The 17,192-nt window shown below is 37.0% G+C and overlaps 1 protein-coding gene across 1 annotated transcript in view; it reads left to right on the top strand.

Annotated features, from left to right (window-relative positions):
* SEMA5A (semaphorin 5A) overlaps positions 1–17,192 on the top strand; it is a 223,148-nt gene that overhangs the window by 79,300 nt on the left and 126,656 nt on the right. Inside the window, exons 5-7 of the mRNA XM_034062463.1 lie at positions 3,390–3,488; positions 4,676–4,889; positions 16,216–16,501. Of these exons, the coding sequence (XP_033918354.1) occupies positions 3,390–3,488; positions 4,676–4,889; positions 16,216–16,501 (599 nt within the window). The remainder of the gene's footprint in view (positions 1–3,389; positions 3,489–4,675; positions 4,890–16,215; positions 16,502–17,192) is intronic.

Below are 17,192 nucleotides of genomic sequence, written 5' to 3'. Positions count from 1 at the left end.
TGGGGAGTTGCTGGAGGTTGCATTTCTGTAACATTTCTGGGGGCAAATTCAGATTTCAGGACAGACGTGTGACTGTAGGGAGGGGACAGAAAAGGTTGTAGACAAAATATACAAGGCTAAAGAGATGAGGATTACAGTGGTGGCTATGGCTAAATTATTCATTCAAATCCTGGTTTCTCTGAAAGTTCTGCTAACCACAGAGCAGCATGGGGACAATGAGTTCAGGCAGTAAAACTGAAAGTCAGTTTGCTGGTGGAGTGTCCTGAAACCAGAAGCTAGCTTTGAACCCTGAAGCAAATCTAGTGGTTTAGAGATAATGGCCAGTTACACACAGCTCTTTTTTGTTGTTGTTCTTGAAAAAGAAGCTGCACAGAATTTTTGCCCCTAGCTGTTAGCAGTAGTTGTTCTGAGGTTTATGCTTTAGGAGTCAACGAGGGGAAAGTGCTGAAGGCGAAAATATATAGGGACATCTGTCACATTTGACAGTGTAATACGCACTTGATGTTTGAAGGCTGATGTTTGTTACTGAGGCTTCAGACATTTATCCACCAATTTAAGCTGTTGCTCAAAATAACTAGTGGCTCCAAGAGTGATCCAGACAAAATTATGTCCTTGTGACCAGCATGTGTTAGCATTTAGAAGTCTAAACACCAAACATAGATAAGAGAATAAACTTGGCCATTCATGCTGGCCACATGTGATAGAGACTATTAGGAGAAATATAAATGCACACAGTAAAAATGCAATAAACCAAACAGAGATTTAAAACAATATATAACTGAAGTCTCTTATCCCATACTTGTTTAAGATTCAAATGGCTCTGCGTGTTAGCATCTGAAACTTCAATAAAATTATTAAAAAATCCAATGAGACTGAATTTAAAATGTTAGCCTATGCAAGAAACATTGATGCAAACAAATAACCATGTTCAGCCAGGTTGTCCTTGAACTGTCAAGTTGGTCTAAAACTTAAGTAGCAACTTAGCCTGCTTGGCTGCTGAATTGTTTCTAGTAGTTGTATTCAGGAATTCAGTTATGTTATAGGGATGTTGAGATAAAAGCAAAAGATATTTGCTAAATGGATTTCTTTCTTTCAGAGATATTTTTGTAGAAGAATAGGAAAAATATGGCATAGCGGTCAAGATAAAGTGGAGAATAAGACTGCATAAAAGATAGCTACCAAACCTACCACCACCTTCCAAAATATGAAAATCCTTTGGTTTTGAAGTCATTTGCATTCACCATTGTCACTTCTACAACACACATCTCTTTTTTGCACATGGAAAAAGTGAACCAGTACAGTTGAGCTTGACTCTGTAGCTAGAAAAGTGATTCTGCACAATTCAAATGATTAAATAATGGAGTCTTTTTTCAATATGTTTTTGGCTGGTGATTATTTTATTCACAGCTATTTTTTTTATTTGTTTTGAATTGTTGTTGATCTTTCATATGAAGAAAATATCCAATTATAAAAGCTATTCTTTCAGTTTTGATCTTCTTGTACTGTGTACCCAACACAAATTTGATAGGAGATGTCTTATTTGCCCTGTTGCAGTATGAATTGTTGTCAAGTTGGCACAGGACTTGGAAATATTAGAGAGAAGAATCTTGTGAATCCCAGGAATGTCAGAGTTTAAAAAACTAACATTTTTTAGCAGAAGGAGTGGGTGATCAGCGTGCAAGTAATTTGGCAATGGCAGTAGTTCAGGAAGCTCTGGAATATGAAGAAAAGTGGTTGGATGGTTGTAATGTCAGAACCCACTTACTTTTCCTACACTTACATTCCATGGCTTGCTGTAAAGGGCAGGATGGAAACAACCCAAAGAATGAATTTCTGTATTGCATTCTATGGATCTTTCTGAGCACCCTTCCAAAAAAAAAAAAAAAAATGGAAAGAAAAGAAAGAAAAGGAATTGCCCTCAGTTTTTGTTGTTATTGTTTATTTTGGTGTGGTTAAAACAACCTTCAACAGGGAAACTGCACAGAAGTGAAATAATTATAATTTTTAAAAGGTGATGTTGTATTTTTACCCAGTAGGCATCAAATCTTAATTCTAAGATTTTTGACATTTGCCTTTAAATGCTCAAAGAGAAGCTTTTAAAAGCTACATTTTCATGAGAGACTAATGTAAATGTGATTTTTGAGAGAGATTTTTCTCAAGAAGTAGGTTTTTTTCTGAGATTTTGTGGGAGGTTTGTAGGGCTTTTTAACTTTATTTTCATGAGGAAAGGTACAGATGATAAATTCTAAGAGTTTTCTCAGAGATTTTTGGAGTATTTTGCCCATCTTGCTTTGCAGTCTATTTTATGCCTGTTCAATTTATACAGGATTATATTTCTTGTCTTCCAGGTTGAGTCTATTTTCAAGATAAACAAAGAATATGTTTAATATAGCTGTAGACCAAAAAATGGGACTTCTGCAACATTACTATTACATGGATTTACTTACGATTTCACTTAATATCTGTTAGAATTGAGTAGCTGTATTTTCACAAGTGTTTTCAGTGCTTTATGTGAGACTACCTTGTGAATGGATGCTAGAGAGCATTCAAATCGAAGGTTCCAGGAAAATTTATTTTCTCCAAGCATATTGTTGCTTTGGTCATTTTATCAGATAGGGACATTGATTTTTGCAGGAGTGTTTGCATCTTTCCTACATACAGTTCTGAGAGACTCTTAGTATTGCAGAAGAAAGCTTTCTGTCTGAATAAACAATAGAAATTGCTGTTGCTTGCTTGCTTCTGAAATTAGGGAAAAGAACATCATAAAGCCTTCACACATCCTCATGGCAAAAAAAAAAAAACCATGTAAAATTATTCCTCAGATGTGAGTGTCTATGTATTGAGGTAATGAGATTTCATTAGAAACTTCAAATTAACAGAAAGGTAGATGCTTCTAATAAAACAGATTGTGCAAATTATAAAACTGTCAGTGACAAATCTGCATCTGAACATCTCAAGAATTTTATTCATTTTGGTTTCGACATACTTATGTTACTGCCAACTTGTTCTTTTTCCTGTTTTCCTTACAAATTCTTCCCTTGGCCTGATCTGTCTTCAAAGCCAGTGTCTGATTTCTTGGTGTGGCAGTGTATTATTTAAATCAGTATCTCTCTTTTCAGAGTTTAGATAAACCTTTGAAATATGCTAAGATATCTTCAGTACTGAAGAGGTCTATTGTTATCCTATTAAGAATGTTTCACAGATTGATGGGCACATGTTGTAATTAGGAAAACTAGGTATATAATGATTATTAAAACGTTACTTTAAGGCTTAAGCCTTATTCACGTAAATTTTTATGTGTGGACGTATAACCATGGAAAGCAAATTGTAATTAGTCTCCTCTATGCTTTGAAGTATCACTGTATTTGTCTTTCTTTTCTGGGTGTCAGGAGGAATGCCAGAATTACATTCGAGTGCTTCTTGTTGGAGGCAACCATCTCTTTACCTGTGGAACCAACGCGTTTACTCCAATCTGCACTAATCGGACGGTATGAGTTAAATATTCTGTCCCACAAGCTCAAGTCCCTGTTCTGAGCCAGCAGATTAAAAGGCTGCTGTGGTTGAGTCCAGGCTGTTCGTATATTGATGGGTGAGCTGATGTATAAAAGGCTGATTTAGTTATTGGCAGGTCAAAAAGGAGTGTTAATAAATTATCTCTTTTTGCAGTCTTTTCCTCAGCTGTGGGAGAGAACACAGCTATGAGCACCTCAATTCTTCCTACATGCCAATTTTCATGAACCATAGGTATTTCTAAGACTGCTGTCACTGTGTCAAGTTCAGTTGGCATCAACTGGTTTAGTTGTAAAATATAGATGGGTAGATGCATACTGTGTATGTGTAGCCCTGAGGAAGATGAGAGTACCTGAATTAGTGATTTCTGACTGGTGAGAATGAGAAATCTTGGTTGAAAAGATCTGTCATGCTGTGTATGAAAAAAATCCCAAGTTGTGTATTATGTGTCTCAAAGAAAGAGAGTCCATTAAGGATCAATAATAGTCATAATAAAAATCAAGATGTCACCATTTGAACTAAGGTGGCTATTTATTTCAGGAGGGGAGAAGTGTTTGAATACAAAAAATAGCTGTATTGCCAAAAACTCCTTTGCACATTTATCATATTTACACCTGTTGCACCTTCACTTTCAAATAACATATTAACATCATACTGTGGTTTATGGCTGAAAGTATTAGGGCTACTAAATCAAAGAGATTGTTCTGCTGAACTGGAAAGCTCCTCTTTTCTTAATCACATTTTTCATGTGAGATTCTTTCCTAGAACACAGCAGAAAAACAAATAATAGATTTGTTCTTTTTTTATCGTCTGTCACTTGCTGCAGTAAATACCTTAGTTGATTCTGACAATCAGATCTGGTTTTAGTTTTCATTAAAAAAAGTCCGTGTAGAGATAATTAATTTTTGAGTTGCTGCTAATATGCTAATGTGATTAAGTTGCGTGTTTCACATATTGAAGAGGCAAAAGTGAGATCAGACAGCATTTTGGTGAAACTTTTTTGTATGAGACAGTTTCAGATTGATGGAAAGGTCAGATTGTAACAGTTGTGCAATACCAAAGGAGATAACTGGTGCTTATGATAGGATTTTGCTCAGATTGATGCAGCTTGGCTAAAATGATAATTTTCAAATCATTTTAATCCCTTTTTCTCATTCTTTTGCAGTTAAGTAACTTGACAGAGATACACGATCAAATCAGTGGCATGGCTCGTTGTCCTTACAGTCCCCAGCACAACTCCACTGCTCTTCTCACTTCCAGTGGGGAATTATATGCTGCAACAGCCATGGATTTTCCAGGAAGGGATCCTGCTATTTATCGCAGTCTGGGGGCCCTTCCTCCTCTCCGCACTGCCCAGTACAACTCCAAGTGGCTGAATGGTGAGTGCTGATGGACCATGGCACTCAACTCTTTTTAAACTGTGTTCTCCATATTTACAGTCTTTAAATTCCATTCTGAGAATTTGATTTTTTTAGTATTATTTATCTAATTTTAAAATTATTTTGCATTATTTTTAATTTTACAAGTGTAAGTATGACATTTAATTAATAGAGCTGCATTTTGTAGATGTACACTTAAATATATGTCACTTTTGCAGGTGTGCTTACATGGCAAAGCTGAGTCAGCCAAGAGCAGTAACTTACCTTGAGCATTCTTTTGTTAAGTCCTTCAAAAAGCCTAAGGCAGAAAAGAAACAGTTTACAATGGACTGAATTCTCCTGGTTTTGCCTGCAGGTTCCAACCTTGACAAGCAGAAAAAGTTGTGCTTTCAAGCTGTTTAGGTGGCAGACTGACACTTTGGAAGCTTATTATAGCCAAAGGATATGTCTAGTCTGCAAAATATATCATAGAATTGCACTGCAGCAATCACTCCTGTGTCATGGATGTTAATCACCTGATGAGGATTTCCAGCTGGGAGAAGCTGTAAACAGATAGGTATTCCTGAGATGGAACGTGCTCAGTTGCCATTTTCAGCATTTCAAAACAGAAGCAAATTTTTCTAAAATGAAAATTATTATTTAACCTAAAATGTGAAATTATCTTTATTATAATTTACTCATGCTTATCCCAGTAGGAGCAAAACATATTTTCATAAAGTATGCTATGTGGCATGCAGTTGCTATCCCCACAGTGCATTTCATTTTATGATGGGATTATTCTCAGGTTTGAAATGACATACAAATATAAATCCTAGCATCAGAACATTAGGATCTGATACAAGAGACAGACTTTATTTTGAATATTTCAGTTTTCATATAATCTGAATGCTGAATTGTGCATATTTGATTGGTGTATTTTTCCTGTACAAAAGAAGCCATCAGAGGTAGCTTGGAGAAATTTGTGACTTTCTCTGAAGGTCAGCTGATTTGAGAATATTAATTAACAAAACCAAACTGTATGCAACAAAACAGAATTATAGCAGTGCCACAAAAACATGAGAGGAAAAATCAGCTCATTGTATAGATATTCCTGCTCAGGCACCTTTTGTTCACACTGCTGTGGCATTGAAACTAATTGCTATGCCACACCTGGGTGCTTCTGTCAAAGGGAAAAAATTCTTCACACTTAATTTTCAGTTTAACCGGTTATGTTTTATACAAAGTTTTTTTGCTAATATGCTAACTTTATACTAAAATTCCCTGCCCCTGACTCTTATAATTAATGAAATTCACTGTATTTACATTTTGTCTGTTTAAAGCTTCAGCTTACACTATACATTTAGTTTAAATACATTCAACTGCACCTATACATTCTCTATTAGAGCTCATTCTTCTGCTTCAAAACTGTTAAGAATTAAGTTGCCACAAAACTGGCTTTTATCTTTGGGGAGGAAGAATGATATTAGTTTTGTAATTAGAGCCAGTTCAAGCAAATCCAATAAAAAGGCTGGAAGCAGCCAAGTTACCTACATGAAAGGGAGGAATAATCTTTTTTCGGGTGGCTAAGAGTTGGGGATTCTTTTGCTTTTATGTCAGTTTGCTGGCTCACATGTGATTCAGTGCCAAGAAACTCTGTTAGTTTTCCAGTGCTTGAATGGAAGGGAAGACTATGCTGCTTTTGGTGAGAAAGTAACACAGATAATCCTGCAAAAAAGTGAGACATCAACTGGAATGGAAGCTTCCTAGCCACTGTAGGTCAGCGGCAGTAGCTGTCAGTTACTGTAATTCAGCCTTGTTTTAGGTGTCTGTGCACATGTGTCTGTGAATGTTTCCAGTGTGAAGCGTGTTTTTGTTTTACATCCATGTTTCCCTCAGAGGTGCAATGTTTTTTGTCACTTAAATTTTCTACTTTGCAAGTCATGTTGGGGGCAGTGGCAGTATTCTATAGCACAGCTGATTATCTTCCTCTATGCAATGAAGACATTGTTGATTTTAATGGCTAGCCAATTCTCAGTGAATTTCAGGGGTTTTCAGTGAGATCACTCAGGCCAAAGGAACACGCCTATATGCTGAGACAGTCTGCTGTCAGTGTTCACTGTAATTTATGGTGAAGGGTCTTGACATGGGAAGCTCTGAATTTTCATCACAGAAGAAACCTTGTTTCTAATCTTAATAATCAGAAGGTCTGTAATCACAGGAACTGTGTGACACAGTGTGGGAGGGGGAGGCAGAGCTGATGTGTCATGTGGCTGGAGATTCCATTTTAGCATGCAGTGACTGCAGTTTCTGGAATCAAAGATATCAAATAAAATACATTTCAGTTGATAGTCTGAATTCCCTATTAATTCTGGTTCAGCCAGAGTCATATATTCAGGTCCTGCCTTTTACTGCGGGCTTGCTAGGTTTGGAAGCAATCCACATCAACTGAAAAGGAAGTTAGCAGTTATTTTCAGCATAGGTATCTTTATAATGATGCTTTCAGCTAAGCATCATTCTGATCAGGTGCTTAAACCTTAGTAGAGTATGGACAAGTCAGTGAACTTTCATTTCTGTATTATTTTCTTGATGCACTCAACACTCAGTTATCTGTGGTGATGAAGAGTTTGGTAGCTTAGTTAAAAATATCAGTTACTCAGGGTATGTATAAAAGTAAGCTACAGGAATCACACAGAATCACAGAGAATCCTAAGGGTTGGATTCAGGGTTAGTCCAACCCCCCTGCAAGAGCAGGGTAACCTAGAGTACATCACACGGGAGCTTGTCCAGGCGGGCCTTGAATATCTTGAAGTTCAATGAGCCCAAAGTATGTGAAGCACAAAGATCTTGAGCAAATACTAATCCAAAAAGGTAGATGGACAGCACAGCATGTCCACAGCATGCAACACTGCAAAGACAGAAATCCTGTTTTTACTGGAGCTACATACTGTGGAGCATCTTATAGGGTCTCTGAATATGTGTTTTGTTCACCCACTAGATAACCTGCTGAAAATATTTGAGATTTGACTCCCTTGAGTTTTGTCTGTTTTGACAATTTTTAATGGCAGAAAGAAGAGTTGGCCAAGTGTTACAGATACCTGCTACTTCCTAAAAGTTTTTCCTATTTTGGAAGATTTTAGAATGTACAGTCATATTGTCTTTAGTGATGGAAGAATGAAGCCCCCGAAGATAGTGATTGGATCTTACTTTTTTTTTGTAACATTAAGAGTAGTAATTTATTCAGCTCTTGCTTATCTCTGAATATGATCAACAGTTATTGTTTTGCCTCAGAACTTCCTCTTCTAGAAAAAGAAATGAATGCTTTGCTTATGGACCCTATTTCTATGTTCCTGTCACTGCTGTTGACAATGTGCAGCTGGCACAAATGCACTGAGTAGGTTTTTGACTACAGTCATCACCATGCAGAGATTCTGCTCATCTCCATGAGAAGACACTTCTGAAAGACCAGACTACCTTGATGCTATGACCTGAGCATTCACCATAATTCAGCAGTCCTTCAGGTTGGGCTGCTCACAAAGAATTTATCAGCTGTCAGTGAAGAAACAGACCCACGTTATCGTCACCTTTCTTGCTCAACCTGTCAATACTTTGTAGCTGTCAATATTCTCAATTGAGGGGAACATGATCACTCAGCTGAGTTAACAAGTGCTGCAGACCAGTACTTTCCACAGCCAGCAGCCCAGCTGGCTTCAGGATAATAAACCTAAAAATTTGGAAGAGAGGACCCACTTTTCCTTCTCTTGATGTCATATTTTGACGTTCTCTTTTCTCATGTACAGTAAAGAAGTAATACTTGAAGTTACTCATGTGAATATATAAATCCATAAACAAATGAAGATAGAAAGGTACCAGTAACTTACTTTTAAAGGTGTGTTGTTCTGCTACCTGCTCTCCTTTTTCTTCCTCTCTGAATCTGTGTTTAAGTACTTCTGTGCTTCAGGGAAACAATTTGAGGTAATACAGCACACATTGAGGATTATGTCTAAAGCAGACAGCTCTTCCATTGATTTCTTCTTTGGGCCAAAGCAATCAGCAAAACCTTGAACTTCAGCCAACTGCTCAGGTCAGTACAGGGCAGCATGTTGCTAGAACGTTTTAAAATTACCTTTGTAGTATTTTGTAAGAAGAATAATCTGCCTTAGCAGTCTGCTTTGGACATTATTAAATGATAGCCAATAAATTAAATCTTTCATTAAGGAAAAAAAAATTACACCTTGATTTACAGTTGGCATGCTGTCTATTTGTGCCTCTTTAAGCTCTCAGTGTAACACAGAGTTTAAGTCATATCCAGAGTTGTCTGTTACAGTCTGCTTCTAATTAGACTGCTTTAGAGTTGATCTGCAAAGTGGAGCAGGGGCAGAATTCACCATTTGTTCTAGAGGACAGAGGTAAATTGAATAGTTATATTTGTAGTCCACAGCTGCAGTGGATACAGTTAGGCATGGAAAAGCCTTCATTGCTTAGACTTCTAAGCTTCTTCTGTAATCCAGCATTTACAGTTAGTAAAGATATTTCTCCTTTCAGTCCACAGCCTCAAATCAGTAAATGTTTGATGCCTCAGTGTGAAAGTCAGCCTTAGTCTAAAATGTCTGTTTGCTTCACTTAGCCAATAAAAGGGCAAAGCAGATTAAAGAAAAAAAAATGAAATCCAAGTCAATCCCTTTCTTTGTCATCATATGGAGAAACACTGAAACACTTGGTTTCATAATTTGCCAAATGCCTTTGCTTACAATTGCTTGGGTCTCCAATGATCTTGAAACACACTGGAGCTGTTTTCTTTGTCCTAGGTATACAATGATAGATGCTTTTGGAACACTTTAAATAAGTAACAACTTTGTTTTAAAGGTCAAGACGCTCCATCAGTAAGCAGACTATAGATGATTAAAATGTAATCTTATATCAGATGTAGTCCCAAACCAGAAAAAAAAATTAAATAAAATCTAGTACAGATTAGAAGCCTTTCCAGCTGCAGAGTGCATAGGAATGTTTGGATTGTTCTGCTCTGCTGGTAGACATAATATTACCGCTTTTTCCTCTTGCTGCCCTAAGCGTTTCATTATTAGGTACCATTAAAGTGGTTGTTCTGAGATCACTTTCCTAAAAACATTTCACTTAAAAAACCTCATAAATCTAGAGCAGGAACTTCTAGTTTTCAAAAATAACACTGAAAGTAAAATTCTCACAAAGATAGTTTGGTTAGTGGGGTTCAATACGGCTCTGAATTCATTCTCATCATTATTTGTCAGTGGACATGCTTTATAGTAGGGTATGTGGAGAGAAAATATGACCTTGTGGAGAGAAATTATGACCTAAGATCAAAAATGAATCCATTCACTTTTGCTTATAAGGATTAATGGAAAGGGCTATAATAATTCAGGGTTATCCTTTTCTGTTTCTGGGTTTTAATGAAAAGCCTTGTTATTACCTAATGCGAGCTTTTTTTTATGTAATATTTTATGTAACTCAAATCCAGTGTGTTCTTGAGACGTGCAATTTGGTCTTTAGCTTTCAGATAAGACACTTGACTGAAAATATGCAAAGCATATGCTACAATTTCTTGCTAATTTTGTAAGAAGATAAATAATTACTTTCCTTGGGTTGTGCCCCCCATGAGATAGTTCTGTTCTTTCATGCATATCATCCTTTTTGCTGGTATCCCCAAATGGGAGGGCAGCGTGTGCTGATTTTGAAACCCATCTTTAGGCTTTTTCACTGGAGCTGCCACCAAAGGAAAAAAGTTGAGCAGTTATTTTGTGTTTTTTCTTTCAAAGTTGTACATCTTCTCCCAGGTGGCAATGACAGAGTAGTAGAGCAGTAAGTTGATGCGAGATGGAGGTGCCTTCACTGACCTCCTTTCTCCAGTGCCAGACTAAGTTACTAGAAAACACCTTAATAATATTTCCTTACCCACCTGAAATGCTAGAGAACAGGCAGCACTACCCATGAAGGCAGGATTTCTTTATTTCTTATCTACCCTCAGTAAAACAGCGAGGTCCACCTTCCATTTATGAAAAAACTAGGAGGCCACTGAGGACAAAGCCTGTTCTTGCATATATCATCTAGCCTGCTTATGTTAGGTGCCAACTGGAGAGGCTGAACGAGGAAGGAAGAAAGAAAGGCACCCCTGCAAGCAGATCATTTGTGCCCAGCTGCAAAGAGGCATGACAGGAGCATCAGCCTTATTAATGGAGAAAACTAATACATAGTAAGCCAAAGAGGATGAAAGAACTTGGAACTGAAATACGTCTCAGCCAGGGGAAGGGAGAAAATCTTGAATTTTAGGAAACAGGAACACATGAAAAACAGCATTCACCAAAGAAAGGGGGAGGACAGAAATACTGAAGGCAGAGATAGAATTTCAGTAGCAGACATACCAAGCCTTAAAGTGAAAGGAAAAGGGGATGATTATGAAAGTGAATTCTGGTTTTCTTTTCATTAAAAGAAAAAAAAAATAAAGCACCAGGTCTGCAGGGAAGGCCCTTTGATCAGCTCCCTCCCTGCAAGACTGCATCAGAGAAAACCAAAAAATGGCAGTCTGAACGTTTGGAGATAAATGGGTAAGCCATCATACCTGCTGTTTGGCTTATCAACTTAAAGAAATATGGGGGTTTCTGTTCTTTTGTATGTGGAACTCTGTATTCAAATTTTAAGTAACCATCCAAGCTTCTGGATCTTTTGATAGATCGGTATAGCCCAAACCTCTAGAGGATCTGAGTAAATTAAGGTAGTCCTCTATATTTTTGATTCTTGCTCCTCACCCAGTATGTCAGTATGCAAGTGACTATATGTGATGCAAAATCCACTGAACTTCAGATGGGACTCTCAAGGACTTGAGTGGGTATTAGATCAGAACAGACAATGGTTTCTGTCACTAAGTAGGTCACTGGTGAATTTGCATAAACAAAATGACATAATAAATTGCAAAATATTGTGCCATGAAAGAACACTTTACCTTGAAAATGAAGGAGATTTATTTGAAATGAATAACAGGCAATAAAACAAGGAATTTTGTAATGCTGCATTTGAAAACTGTTTTTCAGAAAAGAAGTAATTACATTTCAGAATTTATTAGAGTACATCAGTAAAATGTAATGTATAATGAATGCATCCACCTTTATGATTATACTGAATTGTATTATAAAACCTATCAGCAGTATGAGAGAATATTGGTAAAAAAATGTCTGGCATACACAGTTTTAGTGTATTTTGCGGTCCTTGCTCTTCCATACCCATAAAATGTTCAATTTAGCAGAGGGAAAAGAATGTAAAAGAAATCATGGAGAGCTGAAGCTTTGCAGAAGAAACAGTAGTCAAAATGAACTGGTACCCAGCTATGCTATGTCATACTAGCATTTTAAGCACGTGTCCTAGATAACTCTGAAACACAGAGGAAAAATAGGTATTATTAAGGAATTGTTTTGGCCAGCTTTATACCACTATTTAACATTTTAAAGTTCAGCTCCTGAGGATAGATACAACTATGATGACTACGAGTTATATATTACTTTTGCAATGTTTTAACACTGCAGGAAAATTTTATTCTGTGATTAAGATTTGACCTTAAACATTCATGAGTAATGATGCCTCGGTCATCTTAATGCAAGTTTTATACTGTTTTCCAACAGCTGCAGAGGGCTACACTAAATGAATATACCGGAATTACAAAATACAAATAAAAAATGGACTTATTCATTATGTCAGTAAGGTGAAAGAAAAAGTGGACCACTGCATTTGGAGCTTAAATTCTTTCCATGATTTTAAGCTTCCCTTTCAGAGAGCATTTCTAGCTGGAGTTTGAGCTTTATTAAAAGTAAAAAAATCAAAGGCATCTTCCTAGAATTTAATGCCATTAAGTATTTCGCTGAATACAAATAGAAGGAATGGGTCCTTAGAGGCAGATGGTACAAGGGTGTGGTTAATTGATCTAGTCATGTTAATGAACAAGCTTCAGACAGGTGTTGTTCAGCATCAGACAAGTATCTAGACTTCAGTATTTTACTGAAGATTTTCAAAACTTCATACTCATTTATATCAATATATGTGTATTATTTTGTGTATGTATGTAATCACATTTGTGTCTAGATCTCGCAAACATGTAACTCTAGCTTTCACATTTCTGGGGTTAATTTAGCTTTTGCCTGGGTCTCTGAATGCATTGCACTTGAGATGTGAGTGGTCACTTCTCACAGGGATACTCACTGGAAATCACAGTTCTTTCTTGCTCAGAGTAGACCATATAATTCTTAAGGTGAATTGCTCTTACCTCCAGAAAAACAGATAGATTACTCCGTGGTTCACTCTGGAAATAGTAGTATCCACTAGCTGGGTAAATTAAGTCATATTAGCCTACTTCAGAGTATGTGGAGTTTTATAAAAAGCACAGGCAAACTTTCTTGCTCCAAAGTTCAGGAAGTGAGGAGACCAGGGCTCCTTCAGATGTTCTGTGAAAGCTCTCTCAGGCTCCCATTTCCCATAATTCTTCGTAGAGAAAGTTCCTGTCCAGTCCCGGTTATTCTTTTACTAACTCAGACTACATCTACACCACTAAATAAAAAAATGTCTAGGAAACAAGCTTACACACAAAATCCTTGATCATATGTATTGCTTAATTGTTGGCTCGCTTTGTAGCCTTGTTTTGGACCACTCCAGCTACTGCTTTCCCACTGAAAAGTTGGGTGCAACTTGGGGAGAAGTTTGATTTATACCCTTAGCAAGAGGCAGTACAGGTGGGGCTGCACCATTTTGCTCCTTCTGCCCTCCAGAGTGCCCCATCCCATTCCCAGTAAGCTTTAAACTCCCAGATAGCCCAGTCTGTCCTTATGTCACCTCCCAGGGTATGTACCATGTAGTTGCCTTGATGCCATTCTCCAGAGCACAGTGTTACCACTTGCTGCATGGCAGAGCTGCAGCCAGTCTCTATAAGGAGCAGTCAGCACTGTCAGACAGCACCTGTCAGGCAGTGTTTATGGGCTTGATCTCTTTGATCTCCAAGTTCACTGGACAGGTGTGAAAGGAGAACAATCCAAACAGGAAGTATTGTCTCTTCCTGGTGAGTGCCTTCTCAGTAACAATAGAGACTGTGCTCTCTGGAAAATTTCTAAAGGTGGGAGGCAAAACCTACATACAATTAGGTTATTTCAGATACAAGTGCTGTCTTGGCTTCATATGGTTCAGTCATCTTTTTTGATTTAACTTAGAAGAGTCTGTGAGGAAACATCCTTACAGGACAGTGATGCTGCTTTATGAAGGAAGACATAGACATTCCCAGGCTTTGTGCTGAGTAAGCAAACTTCGGAAATGGCATGCTACAGTGTATTTGCCCAGAGGCAGCAGTAACTAGCCACTGGCTGCTTTCAGGGCATGAACTTGTGTATCTGTGTAGCAGTGCTCCCTATTATACACTGGAGATCTTTGTTGTGTCACATTGGCAAGTTTATTTGCTTGTTTTCCTGATTCTATTTGTTCCATTTAATTTAGGAAAGTCTAGTCAGTCTGATGCATCCATAAATTGAATATATAAAATCCTATAAAGGTCATATATAATACTTGTGACATTATTACAGGTTGACATTCTCATGTTGTTCTGTACTGGCTGTATCCTGCCAAATACCCAAATGCCTGCACTTGCTGTGATGATCTACTAATTCACAAATGAAATGCGTTTACCTTTCCAGAACTATTTGCAAATTCAGCAGGAAACAAGAGAGTCACTTAATTTGCTGCATTAAAAAATGTTCATGGGAGGTCTCCATGTCAACAAATAGCAAACAGCTTACAGCACAATATTTAGAAACATGAACTAATTTTTCCTAGACAAGAATCTCTTTTTTCCTTTGAAACTTTGAAGTGATCCAATTCACTTTTTCCAAAGAGAAAATGAAAAAAAAATTAACTCTGACATGATAATCCTTCCATATCCATGGAATACCCTGGGGTAGCTCTGGAATTATTACATTTCATGCAAATGAAAATAGTTTTCAGAAATTTCAATGTCAGGTCACATTTTCATCAGTTTATAATCAATAAAGTATACATATAGGTATTTGCAGATGTATATACTGTTCCTCAGTTTTATATCCATGAAATATGAGTACTAGTTTTTATTTACGCATGGTTTTATGATTATCTGTGCAACTTTAAAAATATTGTCTCTTGAAAGATTGCCAGGGATTTGTCAAGAACCCTGAGAACATTCTGAATGCATTTCATTTGATTTTTTTATTCTTAAAGTTTGTGAAAGTTTTAGTTGTAGTTCATTATTCTCCACACTTTGAGAGCTTTTAGTTGTGCTTCTGGCTCTGCAGTCAGGTCCTAGACCATTTTAGATCAGTGGGCCTCCAAGAAGAAGCTATAAGGTCTCCACACAGCTCTCTTGTCCGGACTGAACAACCCCAATTTTTTCAGCCCATCTTCATATGGGAGGTGTTCAAGCCCCCTGTTCATCCTTGTGGCACTCCTCTGGACTTGTCCCAGCAGATACTTGTCCTTCTTATGTCGAAGACACCAGAACTGCTTGTTTCTCGGGGTTCTATAATTGCTTGTTTCTGAGGTTCCTTACACAAGGCCAGCTCTTCTTCACAAATATGTATATCAAATTTGTCTTTTCTTTAAGAAAGTTGTCAAGAAGTTGTAAGTCTCTCTTAAGGTCATGGATTTTCCTCAGTTTTAGTAATCTTTATGGGAAATGGGCCACAGGTTTATTGTCTTTAGTATTCATTGTTTCCCTTTTGTTCTTTAAAAAAATATTGCCAACTGTTTTCAAGATTTTTTAAATATATTCTCTAATTCCTCCTGCATCACTATCAGTTTCTTTGATCAGTATTTAATCATTGAAAACAAAAGAAAAATGAAAAAAAAAAGAATACTGTAATGCTATCAAAAGCTTTAAGCAATAAAGGGCTGAAATGTGATTATCTTACAATCAAATGCTCTTGTATAGCCTTCTCTTTCTTTTCATTACAGCCTCTGAGCACTTTCTTAGTCATGTTCAGTTATCATCCATAACCATTAATCTGGAGCTTTGGTATGGTGACAAAGCAGAAACACAATTAACAGATAAACTCAGTGATGCTTGTGATGGTAGAATATGGTGAGCTGGGCTAGGGCTGCCCAGCACAGTCACGTGCTATAGATACCTCAAGCAGGAAGTCTGTCTAGCCATGTTCATGTAGCTCCTACTCAGCTACATCATGGGGCCAGTTCCCTGCAAGGGTAATAAAAGGTGTGTTTTTCTAAATTTAGTGCTTGAAGATGCATCCAACTTCCATGTTAATATGAGTGCATGTATTGCAAGAAGGTAATAAATAATTTTTTCTTCTGTTATTTTCAGAGCCAAATTTTGTGTCATCTTATGACATTGGGAACTTTACCTACTTTTTCTTCCGGGAGAATGCAGTGGAACATGATTGTGGGAAAACAGTCTTTTCTCGTGCTGCTCGGGTGTGCAAAAATGATATTGGTGGCAAGTTTGTGCTGGAGGATACCTGGACTACCTTCATGAAAGCTCGGCTGAACTGCTCTCGCCCTGGAGAAATTCCATTTTACTATAATGAACTACAGAGCACTTTCTTTCTGCCAGAATTGGACTTGATTTATGGGATTTTTACCACTAACGTGTAAGTAAATTCCATGGTATGTTTTATTTTCTTGCCATTCATGACAGTAAAAACTAAAGTTCTGAGCTGCTCTATTCTGCTTGTGCTGGGTAAGCATAAATAAAAATTACTGTTTTTCTCAGCTTTCCAAAGTACCGTTTTGCAGTGTCCTCTTGTGAAACAAGTGTTGGTTCCAAACTGCTTTCCATGTGAATTGTTGAAGGTGTATGAAAGAAGGAAGAATTCTTAATATTTCCCTACAGCTGGGAGCCAGTTGTGTTTAAGACTATTCAGTCATATTTTTCATGCATCCTTAAAAAAGACATTATTTTTTTTATTTTGCACACTACTGTAGTACATAAATGCATTGTTTCTTTATTAAATAAATATTTTATAATGTGACATAATAATGAATTTCACATTATATAATTTGACCATTTCAGGATGACCTTACCCAAAGGAAGTGCTCTTATAATCCTAACATCTACTCCTGTGAGTTTGAAGGTCAAACCAAGAATTTAGTCCAATTTTCAACTGAACCTGTTATATCAATAGAGTAAAATTAAAAAATGTACAATATGGTCTTAAAAGTAACAATTTGGTAAAATATTAGTTATGATATTTTTGGGGGGTAAAATATTAAGACATTTGATGAACATAATAAAAGTTCCCTAGATTCTGAGCTTGATATCAAGACTTGCTTAACTCCTAG

This window comes from Melopsittacus undulatus, chromosome 1 (genome assembly GCF_012275295.1).
Source record: "Melopsittacus undulatus isolate bMelUnd1 chromosome 1, bMelUnd1.mat.Z, whole genome shotgun sequence".
Classification (NCBI taxonomy): Eukaryota; Metazoa; Chordata; class Aves; order Psittaciformes; family Psittaculidae; genus Melopsittacus; species Melopsittacus undulatus.
The sequence above is the reverse complement of the archived record's forward strand: the minus strand, read 5'-3'. Positions and strand labels throughout refer to the sequence as shown.